Below are 20561 nucleotides of genomic sequence, written 5' to 3' on the forward strand. Positions count from 1 at the left end.
TCAAAAACATAGAGAACCCCTCTAGGCAAAACCTTAAGTTACAAAGAAGATACACAGACAGAAACAGTTATTCTATTCAACACAATTCTTTTCTCAGCCATTTAAAGAAATCATAATCTAACACATACCTAGCTAGATTACTTACTAAAAGTTCTAAGACTCCATTCCTGGTCTATCCCCGGTAAAGACCAGCATATAGACAGACACGCAGACCCTTTGTTTCTCTCCCTCCTCCCAGCTTTTGAAAGTATCTTGTCTCCTCATTGGTCATTTTGGTCAGGTGCCAGCGAGGTTACCTTTAGCTTCTTAACCCTTTACAGGTGAGAGGAGCTTTCCCCTGGCCAGGAGGGATTTCAAAGGGGTTTACCCTTCCCTTTATATTTATGACAGGCTGATACAAAACAGACTTATGTGCTTAAAAAAAAACCTGGAGGACTGCATGGCTCATGCGCTTATTAATGAACTGGAGAGCCAGCCTTTGCTAGGTTGTCAGTTCACTGGAATTGAGGAATTACCAAACTCAACTGATCAGTTGTCTTCTAGTCCAATATCCTGTCTGCCAGGAACCAGTTGTTTCAGCTGAAGGTACAAGAAACCCAAAGTCAGCCTACATCAGGAGTAACCGGAAGTTACCATCTGACGGCATTTTGGCGGGAAATGGTCTCAGGCCTGTTTCTGAAGGACAGGTGTCCACCGTCACAAATATCACTTAATATTATTTAACATTTGTATGTAATGTGGCACTAGAGGGGCCAAGAGACACTCTTGGGGAGGTGAACAGGGCAGCAGGAGGGGCCGGGGAGAGACCCGGACCCGAACGTTGGTGGAGCTGGGCCTTCAGGGCCCTGAATTTGCTGGAGCCCAGGCACCATGGGCCCATACAACTCGCCGCCGCGGACAGAGCCTCATAGATAGTCAAAGGCCGCCAAATCCCAGCACACCCAAGGCGGGGCAGGGAGTGGGTCTCAGACACCGCCAGGGGACAGTGACACCTTAGATCACATGAAAGCATTAGGAAGTGGTACTCAAGCACACCCAGAAAGGCAAAAACCCTCTAGTGCCTGGCTCACCTGGGGCCAGGACCCTCAGATACTGGTACACACATGGGGACAGGGAGCATTCAATAAATCAGATGTGTTTGTTCCTCCTCTCTATGATTTTGACATACTTTTGACACCTGCTTTTTGAAACCAGAAATGTTGTTCTTTAGCAACAGCTATCATAAAAAGGCGAAATTACCCAATAGCAAAAACAAATAACTGCTTGTAAAAGAAATGCCACCACTGTGACAATATCAACAGTAGAGGTTAACCTCTAACCTAAGGCATGATGGTTAGGGATTAGACTAGCTATTACAATTGTTCAGAAAGAGTATTGGCTTGGTATGATAGACTGGTAACATCATACCACTGGGACCCGATTCTCATCTTAATTTACATGCGTTTTGCACCAGAGTAAATGACTTCAAGAGAGTTACTCCTTATTTATACCAGTGTAAGAGGAGAATCAGGCCATGTGTGTCTAGAAAGCAAACACTCAATTTACATAATGAAAGCTTCCATTTGTAAATGAAATCTGAGGAAAATTAAAAGAAGCTGTTCACTGTATCCAACCATTTCTTTTCCTGGAACATGGTGAAGAGCAGAAAGACACACAAGAACATAAAGCCAGCTCAATTATCAATATCATTGCTGTATTACAATATATATAAACAATTGTCTCATCTTTATCATGGAACACCAAGTTTCTGAAAACTATTGACCAAACAACAAAGTATCCCCTTCCTTAGTTATTAAAGTCTGACTGCCCAATCCTTACCCACAACTCAGCCAGCTCAGCACCTTCCCTTTGCAGGGGAAAAAGTGCCACAGAGATGGCTGCCAACACTTCCGCATATGACAGGTACACTCAACAAATATGGGTCCTTTCTGCATGTGGATCCCAGGGAGAAACTCAAGCCACCTTCCGCCAACCCTCCCCAGAAAAAAGGAGAAGAGAAACTAGAGTTGTTTTCTGCGGAAAGACAGGAGACTAACTTTCTGCCTCTATACAATAAATGTTCCCATTCTGAAATTTCAACGGCCTGATCCAAAGTTCCATTAAGTGAATGGAAAGACTCCCATTAACTTCAATAGGCTTTGAATCAGGCAGTAACGGGGAACCCAGGGAAGCATCTCTCTCAGGGGAACAGATGTTTCAAGGCTATTTGAGCTAGTGTCAGATACTGTAAAAAAAGAACAAGGGATTTTGAGAAAGATAAGAAACTGCTAAGCATGAGCATAAATTATATTCAATCTCTCCTGAGTAGTTAATATATGGAATTATTCAGGGTTTTAATTGATTTAAACATGAGACTGAGAGTTTGGGCCTGATATCATTTGAAGACTTCACAAAATGCCCCAAGATTAGAAGTGTATACCTTTGAACTGGTAATTAAAAATGAAGCCAACAAAAACTCAGACCATGCCAAGGTGCAATATTACAGTATGCCTGAGATTTCTGAGCAAGAAACTATAATTTGAAAACTTCCTTGGAGCTACTGGAGGTGAATCTGGCCCAGAATGTATGTTTGTCTTATTATGAATAAAACCCATACTATTGAACAGACAAACAGGCAGACAACCACAGATTATTCTGCCACATGGCAAAAATTTACTAATCCAATCGGTGGTTCTCAACCTATTTACCATTGTGGGCCGCATGTGCAGCTTTCTTTGTGTTAAGTGGATTGCATCCACACTATATACTACGTGTATGGCCTAAGGATGTCACATGGGCTGCAGCTGTGTGCTGATTGGGCCGCAAACGGCCCATAGCCCGCAGGCCGAGAACCACTGAACCAAATGAAGTATTTTGTCTTCCCAGACTCTGCCACCTACTTGCAACAATTTTAGTTGTTATATGATTGCAAACAATACCCTTACCTGTATTGACTGGTTGTTTCTGTGCAACTTTGCATCAGGTGCCAGGATCTCAATTCTAAACCAGACGCCTTGTGCCATTCAGGAGGTACAATGAGCTGGATTCTGGCCATACCGGGCCAGCTGAGAGTCCCATTGTTGGGGGTGGGGGTGAGTGAAGGGGAAAGCTGTCAGCTGGTGTACAGCTGGCTCCTGCATCAGATGCTCCAACTGACCCCATTATAGGAGCCATGGCAGGGGCAGGGAAGGTTGAAGGGAGGGAACAGAACTCTGTTAGGATGCTCTAACTCATGCCAGCTACAAATCAGGAAGCTGTAACTGGTTCCCCGATACTCATTCCCCTTCCGTACTGAGCATAGCCCAGACACAGGAGAGTTTCAAGCCCCATGTGTCTTGGAATTTTCTTTTTTCACCTGTAGCTCCCTAAAATAAAGTTAAAAATGAAACAACAGTAACTACCTCCTGCTGTGCCTCCCCCCTCCCCCCTACATCCCCATGATTATTTGCAAACTTCCAGCAATTGTCCTGTAAGCAGTGTCAGGATGAGCTCCACCCTGACATCTGGTGGTGAGGTGTGGCAAGTTGTGGAAAAGAACTTCAGGGGCCGATCTCATTTGCATAGGCACACCCACCACGCCTAGAATGAGACCATAGCTGCCCAAATGGTCACTTTGGCTGCTGTGGGATCCCCAGTGTCTCTGTTATTGGGGCAGAAAGAATAAATTGTTATTACCCTGATTATGGGAACTGTGCTTGGAACTGTACGTGGCCTTTTGTTATGATGGAGGGATTCACCATCAACTAAGTAGCACTCGCTAGGCAAGGGTCATGGGTTCCAAAACTGTGTGAATGGAGAGAGGCTGGGGACAAGTATTAATACTTGGTGGCATGGGCCCCTTGGTGAGGGCCTTACATGCTGATTGCACTTCCTCCTCTCTCCACTGTGGAATATCAGAGCTAATTTTGATTTCATTAGAAGTCTAGTTATAGGCTGCTGAGCTCACTTTGGGCTGACAGTGCACCAGCACTGGGGCTCCCCTACTATAAGCTGAATTCACCTAAGAGCTGAAATCACTGAGTGTTGTGTTAAGTAGTGGGGGAGCCTGAAGATATATTGTGGAGCAGTTTGCGGGACGGCTGGTGAAGCAGTTCGACGCGGAGCAGTGTGTGGATGGCAGGAGCTGCTTGTGGGCCGTGGAGCTGAGTGAAGGAGTTCGTGGGGCGGCTGGCGGAGCGGAGCGCAGCTGAGCGAAGGAGTTCGTGGGGCGGCTGGCGGAGCGGAGCGCAGCTGCGCGAAGGAGTTCGTGGGGCGGCTGGCGGAGCGGAGCGCAGCTGCGCGAAGGAGTTCGTGGGGCGGCTGGCGGAGCGGAGCGCCGCTATGGAGCTATGGGGCGGTCAGCTTCAGATCACGTAAGGTGCCTCTTACCCCCGTCCCATTTCCACCCAGGTTGGGAGGTAAAGCTCCGCCGATAAACTTTCGAACTCTGGGGCTGCCCTGACCAGGGACAGAGACTTTTGGGGCATTGGACTTTTGGGACTTTGGGTGATTTGGGGTTGCTGGACTCAAGAACCAAAGGGAAAAGGGCATGCCGCAATTTGCCTGGGGTGGGGTTGTTTTTGCTCATGGGTTGTGTTATGAATCCTGTTGGTGGTGTTTCCCCAACATAATGCCACATTGTTTCTCTCTGTTATTAAAAGACTTTTGCTACACTCAGACTATGTGCTTGCGAGAGGGGAAGTATTGCCTCTTGGAGGCGCCCAGCGGGGGTGGTATATATTTGTCCCAGGTCACTGGGTGGGGGCTCGAGCCGGTTTGCATTGTGTTATTGGAATGGAACCCCTAGATATTGAACCCGGCCCTTGTTGCTGCCAACTCTGACGGGCAGGAGGGTTACAGTCCTTTTGTTGTGCTTAGAAATGAGCCCAACCCAAACCCCTAACCTGCACACTGCTGAACTTTTGGGAAATGCATATTTCAGATTGGATTTTTGCAGCCCGTCTCCAGTCACTTTTCATAAAAACTACATTCCTGTTTTAACAGATAAAATCATAACTCTTAATCCAGAATGAATCACTTTTCTTGCAGAGCAGAACTGACATAAAGAGACCCTGTCAAGGATGAGAGCAGAAATTTTGTCAGCTTCAGTACTTTACCTGCTCACAGTACTACAGCAAGCAAGGAGAGAGGGGCTAAAGCTATAAGCATCCACACACTGCAGCAAACCCAGTGGTCTGGGGTTGGTGATGGTGGGTCACTCAAGAGTAAAAGCCAGCTTTTTAACAGTGCTTCCTGTTTGTGCACCAATATCATATTATGTCAACAGAAATGTGAACAGCATTATATAGCATGGTGTACAAGTTAATTCATAGAATCACAGAGTATCAGGGTTGGAAGGGACCTCAGGAGGTCATCTAGTCCAACCCCCTGCTCAGAGCAGGACCAATCTCCAACTACATCATCCCAGCCAGGGAAATTCATTTTCTAGAGAACATAACCACCACATTATTGGAGAATGACAATAAAACTCTAGATATCATGATGTAAAGGAAACTCGAAAAACTTTAGCACAGGATCCTTGGTGTGTCACTTAGCTACTTATTAACATAGAGACAAGAAAAATAAATGAGCCCTTTTCATTTCAGCTACAATGCCTTTAAAATTCTGTCCAAAACTTCATAAAACAAAACAAGGGCTATATTATATAAATATATGCTGTCCTGTGGACCTATAGATATGTGATAGTCTATATAGTTTTAAGAAATGCATAACAGATTAGATTTTAGTCCCTACCTGGTGAATCCAATGAAGTGAGCTTTAGCTCACGAAAGCTTATGCTCAAATAAATTTGTTAGTCTCTAAGGTGCCACAAGTACTCCTTTTCTTTTTACCTGGTAAAAATAATTCTTCTTGCATTTCTGCTCTTGCTTGTTCAGAAAAGCACCTTTTCTTCAGCCATTCAGCCTCAAATTCACTGGTGTGTTTGTCTGGCCATGTAATATACACCTTATATCATAAAATAAAAAAAGACAATTAACAATGAGCGATTCAATTAAATCTGCCTTCCTGAAACAGCTACCAAAGGGACCAGGAAAATTCAATCTCCTTACTAGAAATATAATTGAAATATATTACTTGCTACTTTGCAATAAAATGTCTCTTGTGGGCAACCTCTTGTTATTTATATAACTGCAAACACTTTCAAAAATCCATTTAAGCATTACCTACATTCCCTCCTTTTACAAGAGGTCAGTTTCACAATGAAGAAGGGACCCGGCTTCCTGACTGGTGCTGGATGCTTTCATTCTTTATCCATGCTGCACTTAGCAGTGGGATGTTCTGTATGGGTCCCAGCAGTAAAATAAAGCAGGACATGAATAGATTGTGAAGGGCAGCACTTCATTGCAGGGAGTGACAAGGAGGAAAAGGGTAGAGGAAGTGACAATAGTTTGGGAGTGAAGGGGATGACCACTTGGAAGGACTGAAGGAGAAAGACACAAGAGGAGTGGATGGGAATACCTTTAAAATCTATTTCTGTTAGTTATGAATTAGTGTCCCCCTGTGCTAGGTGCTCTTCTCTAAAGAGCTTACAGTTTAATTAATAATTATAATTCATATGTATGGGTAAAGTAGGCGTTTACCTTGAATTCAGACAATTCAGAGAAACAATGCATGCTAACAGACAGAGCACGGGACTGGAAGCCAGGAACTCCTGAGTATTAGTCCTGGCTCTGCCACCCACTCACTGTGTAGCCTTGAGCAAATCATGTCAACTCTGCATCTGAGCTTCCTCAACTGCAAAATGGGGATAATAACCCTTATTTCCCTCCTACGTTTGTAAAGCATAAGAATGGCCATACTGGGTCAGACCAAAAGTCCATCCAGCTCAGTATCCTGTCTACCGACCATTTGCCAATGCCAGGTGCCCCAGAGGGAGTGAACCTAGCAGGTAATGAGCTAGTGATCTCTCTCCTGCCATCCATGTCCACCCTCTGACAAACAAAGGCTAGGGACACCATTCCTTACCCATTCTGGCTAATAGCCATTAATGGACTTAACCTCCACGAATTTATCCAGTTCTCTTTTAAACCCTGTTATAATCCTAGCCTTCACAACCTCCTCAGGCAAGGAGTTCCACAGGTTGACTGTGCGCTGAGTGAAGACGAATTTCCTTTGTTTTAAACCTGCTACCCATTAATTTAATTTGGTGGCCCCTAGTTCTTATATTATGGGAAGAAGTAAATAACTTTTCCTTATTCACTTTCTCCACACCACTCATGATTTTATATACCTCTATCATATCCCCCCTTTTCCAAGCTGAAAAGTCCTAGCCTCTTTAATCTCTCCTCATATGGGATCCGTTCCAAACCCCTAATAATTTTAATTGCCCTTTTCTGAACCTTTTCTAATGCTAGTATATCTTTTTTGAGATGAGGGGACCATATCTGTACGCAGTATTCAAGATGTGGGTGTACCATGGATTTATATAAGGGCAATAAGATATTCTCCATCTTATTCTCTTATCCCTTTTTTAATGATTCCTAACATCCCGTGTGCTTTTTTGACTGTCGCTGCACACTGCGTGGACGTCTTCAGAGAACTATCCACGATGACTTCAAGATCTTTCTCCTGATTAGTTGTAGCTAAATTATCCCCCATCATATTGTATGTATAGTTGGGGTTATTTTTTCCAGTGTGCATTACTTTGCATTTATCCTCATTAATTTCATTTGCCATTTTGTTGCCCAAGCATGTTGAAGATACCAGTGCTAAGGGACATTATTAATAATAAAATAAATAAAGGGAATCGAGTTTGCATATCTGTTTTATAACATTTACTATTTGCTGGCAAGAATATAAAGGGTCAAGTCCCGCCCTTAGTTACATCCATGCAATCTCACTGATTTCACTGAGATTCCACAGTGGAGACTGAGGGCAGATCTGACTCAAAGGAGGGTTCTCTCCTCAAATTTTACTTTATATATTTGTAAATGTCAGGTAAAATAAATTTAAAAATGCTCTTTTATAAAACAAATTAGAAACTATTTATTAAATCAAGTAAAGAATTTCCCTGCTCTGGCCTTTAAGGACTCCATGCTTTACTGTGACATCACAAACAGAAGTCTCCTGCAGGAAGAAAGACAGCGTAGGAGGTATGAGACAGTTACTTTCTTTGTGGGGGAGTCATACTATCCTTCCTCCATAAAGGAGTTAGACACACAGAGGGAAAGAAGTCTGAGGGAGTGAAAGACTAAGGTATTAAGAGTCTGCAATTTTATCCTCACACCAGCTCCTAGAGATTAAGAAGTGAAGGCTATGGTAAAAATGTTTTATCTATCTAAAGTTAATTAAGAAAAAACTAAATAAGAACATTTGGGGGTTCCTATACCTTATGCTTAACATTTTTGAAGTGGATTTTACCATAAGAATGACATAAAATGAAAGGATTTGGATTCCTCAAATGACAGTTATACCTAGAAATCCTGCAAATACACAGTATGATTTGCGGATCCATGATTATGGCATATTCTGATATTCCAGCTGCAGTACTATTCTCTCTATTCAGGTTGCTGATGAAAGGTTTGGCAAGAATTATTATACAAATGTACACATGAAAGCGAAATTTCTTTTAAAAAATACCTTTTGTCTATCTGTCAAAGTGACCTCCTTCACCCCAATGTTAACATCCAGGTCTTCCAAAAGCAGTTTGCGTGCTTTAGCAGAATGCAGGAAGCAGTCAGGGCACTGGCAGTTGTCTCTTAGCCATACAGCAGGGTAAAGGCTCTTACTCCCATCTTCCCACTGAATACGGACAAAATTATTCACGTCCAAAGCTTCCACCTTCTGGATACTTGTACTCATGCTGAAAGGCTGAACTGCTCCAGCTGTATGCTGCCAATGATTCCTAGAGGAAGGCGGTCTTATAAGAATACTCCTGCCCTTTTGCACTAGCAGCAGAGTGCGTGAACAGTCTTGGTGGACTTTAGTCCTTAATAGGTTTTTAGCCACAGCATTCCACATTTTGACGATTACAAAATCGTCAAAGCAAGAATGCCTTTTTACCAGTGCAAGTTCCTCCGAGTACTATAAATAAGAACAAAATTAATTATAGAAAGAACAGAGATAAAAAGATAATGTACAAAAAAAAAAGCTAATTTCCCCTTCTCTTTCTTCCTTCCCCCTGAACTCCTGAGAATACACGTTCCCCATAGTGTAGAAGTTTTGCCCAAAGACAAATGTATATTTAGGCCTAAATTTTCTACGGCGACTAGTGAATTTGGGTGGTGCCTCAACTTCTCCTCAACTTGATATACCTTATAGGGGCCTGATTTTCAGTGAGCTGAAAACTTTCTGAAAATCAGGATCTCAAAATGGGCACCCAAAACTTGAGGTACTCAAAATCACTAGTTGCTTTCGAAAATGTAGGCTTTAATGTACCATATCCTATCTCAACTTATATAGTTAATGATGATATCAGTTAGAAGATTGAACAATCCCCCTGCAAGGGAAATCTGTGGACACAGGATGCATCAAATATTAAACTAAGAACAGAATCTGTGACTGAATATTTACCTTATTCAGAAATATGATTACTCCTCTTCCCAAATTAATAAATCAATCCCAAGTTTTTTTTAAATAAAACTTCGCACCACTTCAAAGCTTTTGTGTTTGTTTCTGGTTTGTCCCGTTTTTTTGTTTTTTTGATGCCAGTGGGCAAATCTTGATATCCGAGCTCAGAATCCTGCCCCCATTAAAGTCAATGGCAAACTGGCATTGATTTCAATGGGGCTAATGCTTCACCCTTAGTCTTTACACAGGAGACATTCCCACGGATTCAATAGGTGTTCTGCCTTAGTAAGGACTGCAGGATTTGGTCCAGGGTTTTACATTTTTCCCCACTGTTTATGAGCAAGACCTGCGTAGTATGGGATCCTCGCGCTTCTTCTGGTTTCTATTTAGTTTAACTGAATGAAAAAATAAAATATTTCTACTTTTTCCCCTCTGGACATATTAATTCAAGGATCCCAATGATGCATTTATTGTCTATCAACCTTGCTCCATTTTTAATAAGTCTGTATAACAATACATACAAGCAAGGCATAATTACAGCTAAACTATACACACATGCACACATTTACACTTTGTAGGTATCTCTCTCTCTTCTAAAGCAATGGTTCATATCCAGAATGATCATTTCTGCTATATGCATTTATTCATCACTTTTTTCAAAACATTAATCCCAATTCCTACTAACTATAAAAATATTATCACCACCAAAATGGCCTGCAATCTCTTTAACAAATATAACAGGGATTTTTTAGACAAACCTTTAGGGTGTGCGCTTGGGAAGAACTTTGAATGTTTTAATCTGTTTTTAACATGGAATAATTGGATACTTATTCTAAACTCTTTAAAGGACAGATTTACTCAGCAAATATTGGGAAACAATTAGGATTTCTGCAATATTGAAATCCTAGAAGATCTGGATGCCAAACTAAGGTGAAAATAGCAACATGATTAAGATGGCTATTTTAGTGTATTGCAAACCTTGGGCAGAGTTCCTCAGCTGGTGTAAATCATCATACCTTCCCTGAATACTATGGAGCTACACGAGCTGATATTCTAGTCCCTTGTATATTCTCTAAGGTTCAAGTTATTTGGGGGGCGGGGGCGGGAACAATCAGCTGTCCTACATAAAATCCTGTATTTCAAGAAGTTCTTGTAAAAGGATAACTCAGGATGGCTAAAGGCTGGGCAGTGCCTTTAAAGCCCAGTCCATTGTAAAGGTGTGGAGATAAACTGCTTCCTAACCTTCCCCTGGGGCATTTTGCCTCAGGGAGCAGGAGCTTCTTGTTTCCACAGAGGCGGCACAGTAATTTGACACCTCTTTTGGCCTTCAACGCTTAGCTGGCCAGTTTGCTCAGTGCTGCTTTTGGAGAGGGTGATGGGGTTAGCTGCTTCCCCAGTCAGCCAACCTAAGAGAGACTTGAGTCCAACTTCCTTCCAGGGCAATCTACCCTTTCTTTCTGCCAGCTGGTCTTGCTCCTTTTCCCAGCTTAATCTCCCCATAGCTTGCTTAGGAAGAATATCTTGCAGACAATTCAGCTCCACACTTGCCTCTAGTTCTTCAGAGAGAAGCATGATCAGAATTTGGCTCTCAAAAAGCCTTCAGTCTCTGTTTCACTCATGAGCAAGCTTCTTGCCCTTATGCTTTAGCTATTAGGTGCAGAAGTTATAATTGTGTGAATAATGTATAGAAATAAACATCGCCCTTTTTAAAGAGAGAAGGACTAGAAATGTGGTACATTAATAAGGAAGCAATTGTCCTGTATTTTCATTTTTAATGTTTATAGATATATTACAAATATTTATTTGATACTTATCAGTCTCAGGTCAAGACTTCTGCTTTGCACTGTTTTTATGCTCCACTGTATGGAAACAAGTGTGTATGCTGAAAGGATGTGAGTTTCACAACTGACTAATTAACCACAGGGAAAATTACAGCTGGAATTTGTCCAGCTAGAGCCTCTGACCAGCTTCATGTTCTCCTTTGATGTGTATTGCTTAACTGGTGTCTGTTTGCAGTGATGGATAACAGAGTCACTCAAAATGCATGGCAAGCAAAATCAGTTCCAAAATAGATGGCAGTAAACCTCTCAAGTGGTTTGGAAAGGAAGGCCAGCATGCAAAATAAGAGAAGCCACCAACCAGGTCATGAATGGGCTCTGGAAAAAGGGATAATAAAGACTGTGGGAACTATCCATTGGGCATAATTTATGTTATAAAGAGGACATCTACAACCCAAAAACAAATTTAAAAATAGAATTGTCATTGGATTTGAGAAGTGAGATCAGATAACCATTACTACAGCTGTTTGTTTGTTTTTCCTTTCATGCTAAGGGAATTTGTTTTTTAAAAATAGCCAATACTCTTGTTCACACAGAAATGTTGCTATATCAGATGCATAGTACTACACTCTTCCCTACATAACCTATTGTTGTGAGAATCTTGGACGGGAAGTAACTATGAGCTCCATTACAAGTGGGAAAGCTTGCACTACTGGAAATGTTATATTTGTTCTGTGCACAGAGGACTTTAGTTTCTAATACCATCAATCTGACCCTTTCTCAAACTCTAAATTTAAAATACATATCCAGAATCTAGACACTTTCAGAAAGTGATAAAAGGTCATTCTCTCCACATAGGTCTTTCCCTAATCAGGAAATACGAGAGCAGTCCAGTGTCATTCTTTGAAGGAGGCAGCAAAAGCCTATTCCATTTTGAAACCAGCTGAGATTTCTACATTCACTTTAGTTTCTTACTGTGGGTGCAATTAAAACAGCCTTAGTACTCTCTCAAAAGGGAAGGACTGTTTCAAAAATTTCAGCAAAATCTAACATCAGCATGTTGCACTTATGTCTTAGAGCATGTTTTGGGTAAAAAACAATTCTGTTGAAACTATCATACTAATTTTCTTCAGTGATGAAAATATTCCAGCATGCTTTTTTAAAAGGTGTACAAACACTGTGTGTCATTGCTACTTTCCCCAATATTTGGGCCTGCAGCAAAGTCAAAGACTCACTGGCGCGGAACCTCCTGCTGGTCGTCTTTGGAATTAGCTCAATTCCAGCCTGGAACGCCCTCTGCAGGCCGGTGGCTCACCTGCCTCAGGCCCCTGTGTCCCTCCCAGACCCTGGTGCCCTTTACTTCAGGGTTCTGCCCCAGTAGTACCCCCACCCTGTGGGTCTCCCCTCCCCAGGAGCAGAGCCATCCCTAGCTATTTTCGTGCCCTACCAGCCCCACCCCAATGGGGCCCCAGCCCCTGGTCTCCACAAGGGACAGGGGGGCCTGGCCACTTCCTGCAGGAAGTGGAGTGACCCAGCCCCAGCGCACTCCGCTCCGCTCCCCTAGCTCCCAGGCAAGGGGAACCACCACCCCCAGCATTCACCAGCAGCACGGCTGGGAGCCAGGGGAGAGGAGCAGGCTGGGGCCTTCACCAGGCTGGGACTCCCCAGATCCTTTGCCCTATTCCCCAGTATTGCTCCAGTTCAGGTACCTTCCTCTCAGGCAGCTAGCCCTTCTCCCTCTAGGGCTGGAGTGAGACTCCTCACAGCTCCTGGCCCACAACCCTCTTCTCAGGGCCAGCTGGGCCCTGATTGAGCATGGCCCCAGCTGTGGCTGCTTCCCCAATCAGCTTAGCAAGGCTGCTTTTAACCCCTTTTCTGCAGGAGTGGGGCACGCACCCCACTACAGGGCCTAATTCTGATCCCTCACTGGTGTATATCTAGAGTAACTACTGAAGTCAATGGAGTTACACAAGCATAAAACAACTGCCTTCAATTCTAGTACGATTCAATTCGCTAACAATCTGTGAAGAATCTCTGGAACAGCTGAGAAAGACAAAGATATTTCCTTTGTGGTGAAGTTAGCCATTTCCTTCTTTGAATATACAGGAGTTCCTGTTGCCAAATCCCTCTGCTTATCGATTCAATGTGGAGTGATTGCCTGGGCTGGAGCTATTGTGTAATGAATAAAAAGGCTGTTTATTGTTTTCCTCAAGTCATATCATGTTGTCCATTTTCAAAACAAATCCCAGTTGTGACCAATGAGTTCAGCTTAGACACAGCTGGCAAAGTAAGTCCCCGTGATACTATTCTTCCCTAGATACATTTACAAAAACCTCTATGATTCTCCTCTCACTTACTTCAGTGTAACACCACTGATTTCAGCAGAATTTTTCAATTTTCAACAGCATAAGGGTGAGGAAAATCAGAAGCTCTGGGCCAAATCCTTAGCTAAATTGGCAACATTTTACTGACTTAAATGGAGCTACAGCAATTAACCCCAACTGACGATTTCGCTCATTATCTGTAAAGAAAATTAACAACAAAGTTGTTATTTTATAACAATGTATTGAATATATAAATTAAAGTGAGCCTTTTAGTTACAGCAAACTAAGGCCACTTTACTCCTGAATGAAGAAATCCACATGGGGGTTTCTGCACATTGACTTCACACCTTTAGTTGATTTGCCTTAATATTCCTGAGTCCCCATATAGACACACACCCTATTTTGTAACTAAAGATTTTCATAAATGCAGGAAGGGGCCTGCCTGATTCTGCTCTCACTTACACACTGGTTTTACACCAGCATAAGTCCAACGACTTCAATAGAGTTACTGTTGATTTACCAGAAAAAAGGAGTACTTGTGGCACCTCAGAGATTAACAAATTTATTTGAGCTTAAGCTTTCGTGAGCTACAGCTCACTTCATCAGATGCATGGCGAATACAGACTAACACGGCTGCTACTCTGAAACCTGTTGATTTACAGTGGTATAAGAGCAGAATCGAGCCTAGGGTCTTTGTTTCTTAAGAGTCTGTGCTCTCATTCCTGACATGAGAACAGCTGACTATGGAAATGATTATAGTCATTGGGTGAGCGTGAGACAGAATGACTCTATATCCAAGTGGTTAGGGCATCTCATTGAGGATCTAACCCAGGGGTGGCCAGCCTGAGCCTGAGAAGGAGCCAGAATTTACCAATGTACATTTCCAAAGAGCCACAGTAATATATCAGCAGCCTCCCAGCCACCCCCAATCAGCTTCCAATCAGCTGTTTTGTGGCATGCACGAGGCTCTGGGGGGGAGGATCAAGGGCATGGCAGACTCAGGGGAGGGGACAGGAAGGGGTGGAGTGGGGGCAGGGCCTGTGGCAGAGCCAGGGGTTGAGCAGTGAGCACCCTCCGGCACACTGAATGGTTAGCACCTGTAGCTCCAGCCCGTGCCTATACAAGGATCTGCATATTACCTTCTGAAGACCCTCATGTGGCTCCGGAGCCACATACTGGCCACCTCTGATCTAACCCAAAGTGTGTGCACCCTCTTTGGTGCAGGATGGGAATTGCACCTGTTTACAAAGCATATCTTAATACCAGAAAGACTCTGCAAAGCAACATTTGTATAATATAGGTGAATGTACCTCCAAAACTATGACAAAAGGCAGAGGAAAAGCATTTACAATAAAGGAAGCAAGGAAAGCTATTTTATGTATGATCATATTTCACTGTATTATCTAAAGTCTGTAATGTTTATATTATTTGAGTACATATATATGCAGCACCATAGAAACATGTGTTCCCTACAGGGTTAATTGCCAGTCCAGTGTCTGGATTCTGTTCTATTTCAACTCTGCATAACCTTCCAAATCAATATAATCAATACAGTAAACAATAAACAGTTACCTTTCCTGATTTATACATGTTATTTACAGCCTGGAAGTAAAACAGTATGCTAGCAAATCTACCATAAGACACTTATCTGAAAAGTAAAATAAGAATTAAAAATCACTACTGTTACATGCATAAGTGAAGCAAATGAGGCCTGTTAAGTGCTCAGATTTTTCATGCCTCCACTGCTAGGCTGCAAAGGTATGACCATTTCAGTAAGTGAGAGTTACAAATAGATGAGGAAAGATTTTGTGTCTTATTGAAACATGCTGCAAATATTCCTTTTTGCACTAGTTACAAATTGCCTTAGGACTGAGGGCCTTTAAAAAGTGATACTTGGCAAGGTGTACTTCATACTCCAACTCTGCGTAAAACCACACTGAGACCACAGGGGCCAACAAGACCACCTATAACTGGCATATGTAGAAACACTACAAACATCAGCCCGAACACACCCTGGACTAATACACTGTAGAACTCCCTCCCACAGGAGGTCAGAAAGTCAATTACTGTAACTGGATTTTTTTTTAAAAGGGCTGGATGATTTTATGACCAATATTTTTAATTACACATGTTAAAATGGGCTCATTGAATTTCACATTTCACACCATAAACTGATTACTGCCAGGGTCAGGAAAGAAAAATTTCCCAAGTATAGAGCAGTGTACAATTGGCCAGATGCATTAAGTATTTTTCTCTTCATATTCTTTGAGGCATCAGCCATTACTCACTGCCAAAGGCAAGCTACCAGATTTAATAAACTGCTAGTTGAAGCGTAAGGCAAATCTTATGTTTCTAATAATCTGAGAAGCGTACTTTTTTCCAGGGCCAGTTTGTAGAGACCTTACTCCATGCAGCCTCTTGACCCCAAATAAAAACTCAAAGTCCACAAGAAATCCATCTCTAAAACCCAACATCTAATTTAAACATGTAATAAATTAACAATCTGAAGGAATGGTTTAGTAGTCTGAACCTCAGATTTGAAACATGGAGACTCACTGGAGCATAGATGTCCACAGTTTATTTAGTACTTAATCCTTCTAAATATACCATACAGAAGGTGAGATCTGAAAAATCAAGGAGCTCCTGAGTGTTTGCCTGGCCATTAAAGACACATGGCACACTTCCTAAGGACAGCACGTTGCCTTGGTGCCCTTGGCCAAAACCATGTCCCTGCTCTCCCATCACCACTGAATGCTAGTGAGCTGCTGCTCTTCACCCCAGAGGTGGCTGCATTTCATGGTGGTTATCATCTGCTTTAAGGGCCACAAACATGGGGGACATTTGTAACTACCCCCTCCCAAGAAAACACCCCTCAAAGTCCTAGCAGGTGAGCTGATGAGCACATCCATGACCTGTGCTAAAGAAGCACCATCCAAATGTATGGCAACCTCCCCCCCCCCCCCCCCCGCAGCTCCTTCTCCAAAGCCAGTGTCCCCTTCCTGACCCCTCTGTCGTATCCTTCCCTAAACACAGGGTGTCCCACTCTGAAGCATCCCCCACATTCGTTCTCACACCTGACCCCCCCTCCCCACCTGCTCCCCGCAGCGGCCCTCAGGCTGGGGTGCCCCCCTGGCGCCCTGTAAGCCCCAGTGTTCTGGTGCCCCGCCCCCTGTTGTAGGGCGCCCTGGGCTCGCTCCCCCGGCAGGGCCTGGGGACAGGAGACGCTGCGAAGTTGTCCCTCCCCCACCACGCTCGGCGGCCAGAGCCAGCTGCTCCCGCGGCGCCGGGGCTGCGATCGGAGCGCGGGGAGCGGGCTGCGCTTACCTGCAATCCCCAGCGCCGGCCAAGGGGCCTGATCCTGCGGCGCCGCCGCCGTGCCCTGCAACAGATGGCGGGGGAGGACGGGACCTGCGGCCTGGGGAGCCGGGCCAAGTAGTGGAAAGGCCACCACTGCCGCCGCCGGAAGGGAGGAGCCACCGGCCAGCGCGGGGAGGCCAGCTGCGGGGCGTGGGGCAGGCGCTGCTGGCAGCCCCGGGGCAGGGCACCCAGCCGGGCCGGGGGCCGCTTCAGTGCGCTAATCAGTTGTTAATCCGGACCCTGGCGGGCTCAGCACCCCAACCCAATGGGAGCTGAGGCGGCACAGCCCTTCTGACCATAGTGCTGGAACTAGGGGTGCTACTGCACCCCCTGGCTGGAAGTGGTTTCCATTATGTACAGCCAAGGGTTTACAGTTTAGTTCAAAGGCTCTCAGCACCCCGCCCCATACAACTTGTTTCAGCACCCTGGCTTCTGGCAAACTATGCCAATACTAAAAAAGAAAAGGAGAACTTGTGGCACCTTAGAGACTAACCAATTTATTTGAGCATAAACTTTCATGAGCTACAGCTCACTTATGCTCAAATAAATTGGTTAGTCTCTAAGGTGCCACAAGTACTCCTTTTCTTTTTGCGAATACAGACTAACAAGGCTGCTACTCTGAAATATGCCAATACTGCCTCCCCACCCCAGCATGTACTTCCCTAGAGCACTGCATATGCGACTGTCACCCACTGAAAGTAAATCCCTAATTTCATAATGTTCTTTCATTAGGTAATCCTGAAACCCGAGCTCTATATACCGCCCTGTCAGGCACTCATATTGAAACTAGAAGTTCTTTCTGCCCTGCAGGCAAACCCAATCCTAACAACTGATGAGGAAGAATATTTGTCAATTACAACTGATACTTTGGCTAAGAAACTGATGGGATGCTGTGGCTCCATTAGTGGTATCTTTGTGCAGCTGTGGCTGGACCTAAAGCAGATGTGCTTAGGTGGAGTTGGTTGAAAACATAATGTACAGATTTTGAAGTGGTGTGAAAAAGGTGCAGAGCAAAACAAATAAACTTGTCTGTTTTAAAAAGTGAAATAAAGAGGTTTTAAATAATAATACAAAGAAAAGAAATGTGCAGTTATAATTAGGTAGTTAATTGCAAGAGTGGTAGTTTAACATTTTGCTTTGTCTTAAAAAGACAAGAACCACAGTTATTAGGGAGACATGTTAGTAAAGGCAGATACCTACACTGTTGGAAATACATAAAGCTTAGTAAGTAAACTAAAAGATCACTTAGCTATTAAATGGCCAAATTCTCTCCATTGATTAATATAAAGCCTAAATTCACCCTAGAGTTACAGTGGATGTATATCTATGTAAATAAGAGCTGAGTTCTGCTCCTCCTTTGTTATAGTTCCATAGTAGAATCTCCTTAATCAGATATATTCCACTTTTTATATTCTGAAACTTCAGACACAGAGTCTTAACATGTTTCAGACAAACCACATTTTATAATGTATGGGTGAAAATCCTGGCCCCATTAAAATCAATGTGAATTTTGCCATTCTTGGCTGGCATAACTCCATTGATTCCAGTGGATTTATATCAGCAGAGCATTTGACCCAACATGTTTATAGGTAAGAGACCTGAATCATCAGGATACTACATGGCATCTTATAAACAACAACTAGTTAATTCTCACAAGTCTCTGTAAGGCAGGTAGGTTGTATTACTCTCCATTCAGATAAGGAAACTGAGGCACAGAGAAGTAAAGGGATGTGGTCAAGGTCACAGAGAATCAGTAGCAAAGCTGGGGTTAGAACTCATGAGTTCCTGGCTGGCAAGCCTGTGTTCAGGTCATTAGACCATGTGTTAGACAATCTATCATAAAATACTAGTTCAGCGATTCATTTGTAGGTTTATAGATTTTAAAGCCAGAAGGGACCATTATTTCATCTAGTCTGACGTCCCATATAACGCAAGTAATAGAATTTCACCCAGATACGTATATATGGAGCCCAATGACTTGTGTTTCACTAAAGCATATCTTCCAGAATGGCAACCATTCTTGATTTGAAGCTATCAAGACGTGGGGAATCCACCATTTTCCTTGATGAAGACCTTTTATTCCTTTTATGGAATAGGTAGGGCCTTATCTTTTCAAAAGCACCTATTTTGATCAGCAGACGGATCTGATATGGAGATCCTCTTTAGGGGGTTACTCTGCATGACAGGCCAAAACGGCACAACATATGGACACCCTGGCCATCCCTCTTCAGGCATGCAATTTCCTCTAGTTACACCCATTACAGCAGCAAGGAGGGCAATGGTATAGGAATCCATAGGATATATGGCATCTCTATGCCACTAGAGGATCCCCTGGAATTAGGATAATCCTGAGGCAAAATATGCTGGTTCTACTGTCAGATTCTGCCTGTGGCGTGGTACAAAGTGGCTGCACTGCACTAAATGATCTGGCCCTTATTCTGGGGCTTAATGTTGCTGATGATATTACTGTCAAACAACTCTGCTGTGAGCACCAACCCTCAGAAAGCTGAGCTTTCTATAAAAGAATCTAAATGCATTTTTTAAATGCCTTCATTTATCTGCTGTGCTAAGGACCTCGGGTGCTGACAAATATTTTAATGCTCCATTTATTTCAATGGAATGTTTGTGGTGGGGATTTTTTAGTTGAGATTTCTAACAGGAGAGAGAAAACCTTTTACCTCAGGGTCACTGGCTCAAATCCAGCTGAAAGTAGTGATAGTGTAAAGCTCTTACCACTGGCTGCTCAGTGGCCTGCATAAAATTAATTTGGTATTCAGTGGATGCTTGAAAGGTGTCCACTTGTAATAAAACACCATAGCATGCATTGATTGGCATTGCAACTGGCCTTCCTGGGAGAAGCCAAGAACTGAATAGGTAGGGGAAATTCTTTTATCGCACACCCCTGAATGGGAACAGGGAAGCTTGCACTACCATCTGCTTGAGATGTATCTGTTCTGTTGGTAAATAAGATCCATGCTGTTGTCTATAAAGCACCTGACAAACTGGTGGTGCTTCTATGTAAATAGCAAACACACAACCTGTAAGCACACTCAAGCCAGCATATCTGACAAACAGCAAACATTCACAGAGATTAAAAATTGGATAGTTTGCTGGAAGCAAGCATGAGCAAAAGCAGTGAAGGAGTTAAATGGCTGATTAGAGAATGAGTTCTTGTATGTGTTTTAGCAATTAGAATGGACTCAGATTGAATTTTTTGATATATAGGAAATTAAATATTTTTGTTGGTAGTATTATTAAATAGTAACCTTCATATGCCAAAACAGTGTTGTAATGCATTCCTAATTTTATTTTGTACAGCAAGAGTAACAAGACATCATTGCTTTCAAATTATGATCCAAATCCATTCTCCATATTTCTTCTCATGTTCATTCCTTGCTTTCCCTCTCTTTCTTTAAGGCTCAAACATGCTCAAGCTGTCTTACATTTCTGTTTTTGTTTGTAATTTCCCATTGAGCCTTTTTTTCCTATTGAAATGATTCTGCTGAAGGCAGGAGTTTGCAAATTATAAACAAATTGTGACAGTGTGAATGTAATTAGATAGGTTGGAAGTTTATTAGAGGCAGATAATTTGGCTCTTTTCACATATACACAA

At 43.1% G+C, this 20561-nt stretch overlaps 1 protein-coding gene across 3 annotated transcripts in view; it reads right to left on the minus strand.

Moving 5' to 3' along the window:
- Window positions 1-17053, minus strand: part of BBOX1 (gamma-butyrobetaine hydroxylase 1) — a 74649-nt gene extending 57596 nt beyond the window's left edge. The window contains exons 1-4 of one of the 3 annotated variants that reach the window (XM_073347796.2): window positions 16916-16995; window positions 13286-13436; window positions 8560-9003; window positions 5811-5925 (exon numbers count right to left, since the gene is read on the minus strand). In XM_073347796.2, coding sequence (XP_073203897.1) covers window positions 5811-5925; window positions 8560-8940 — 496 coding nt within the window. In that variant the 5' untranslated portion in view covers window positions 8941-9003; window positions 13286-13436; window positions 16916-16995. Of the gene's footprint in view, window positions 1-5810; window positions 5926-8559; window positions 9004-13285; window positions 13437-16915 lie in introns of all 3 variants that reach the window. The other 2 variants (XM_073347797.2, XM_073347795.2) reach the window with 2 other exon arrangements.
- Window positions 17054-20561: the final 3508 nt, after the last annotated feature.

This window comes from Lepidochelys kempii, chromosome 6 (genome assembly GCF_965140285.1).
Source record: "Lepidochelys kempii isolate rLepKem1 chromosome 6, rLepKem1.hap1, whole genome shotgun sequence".
NCBI lineage: Eukaryota > Metazoa > Chordata > Testudines > Cheloniidae > Lepidochelys > Lepidochelys kempii.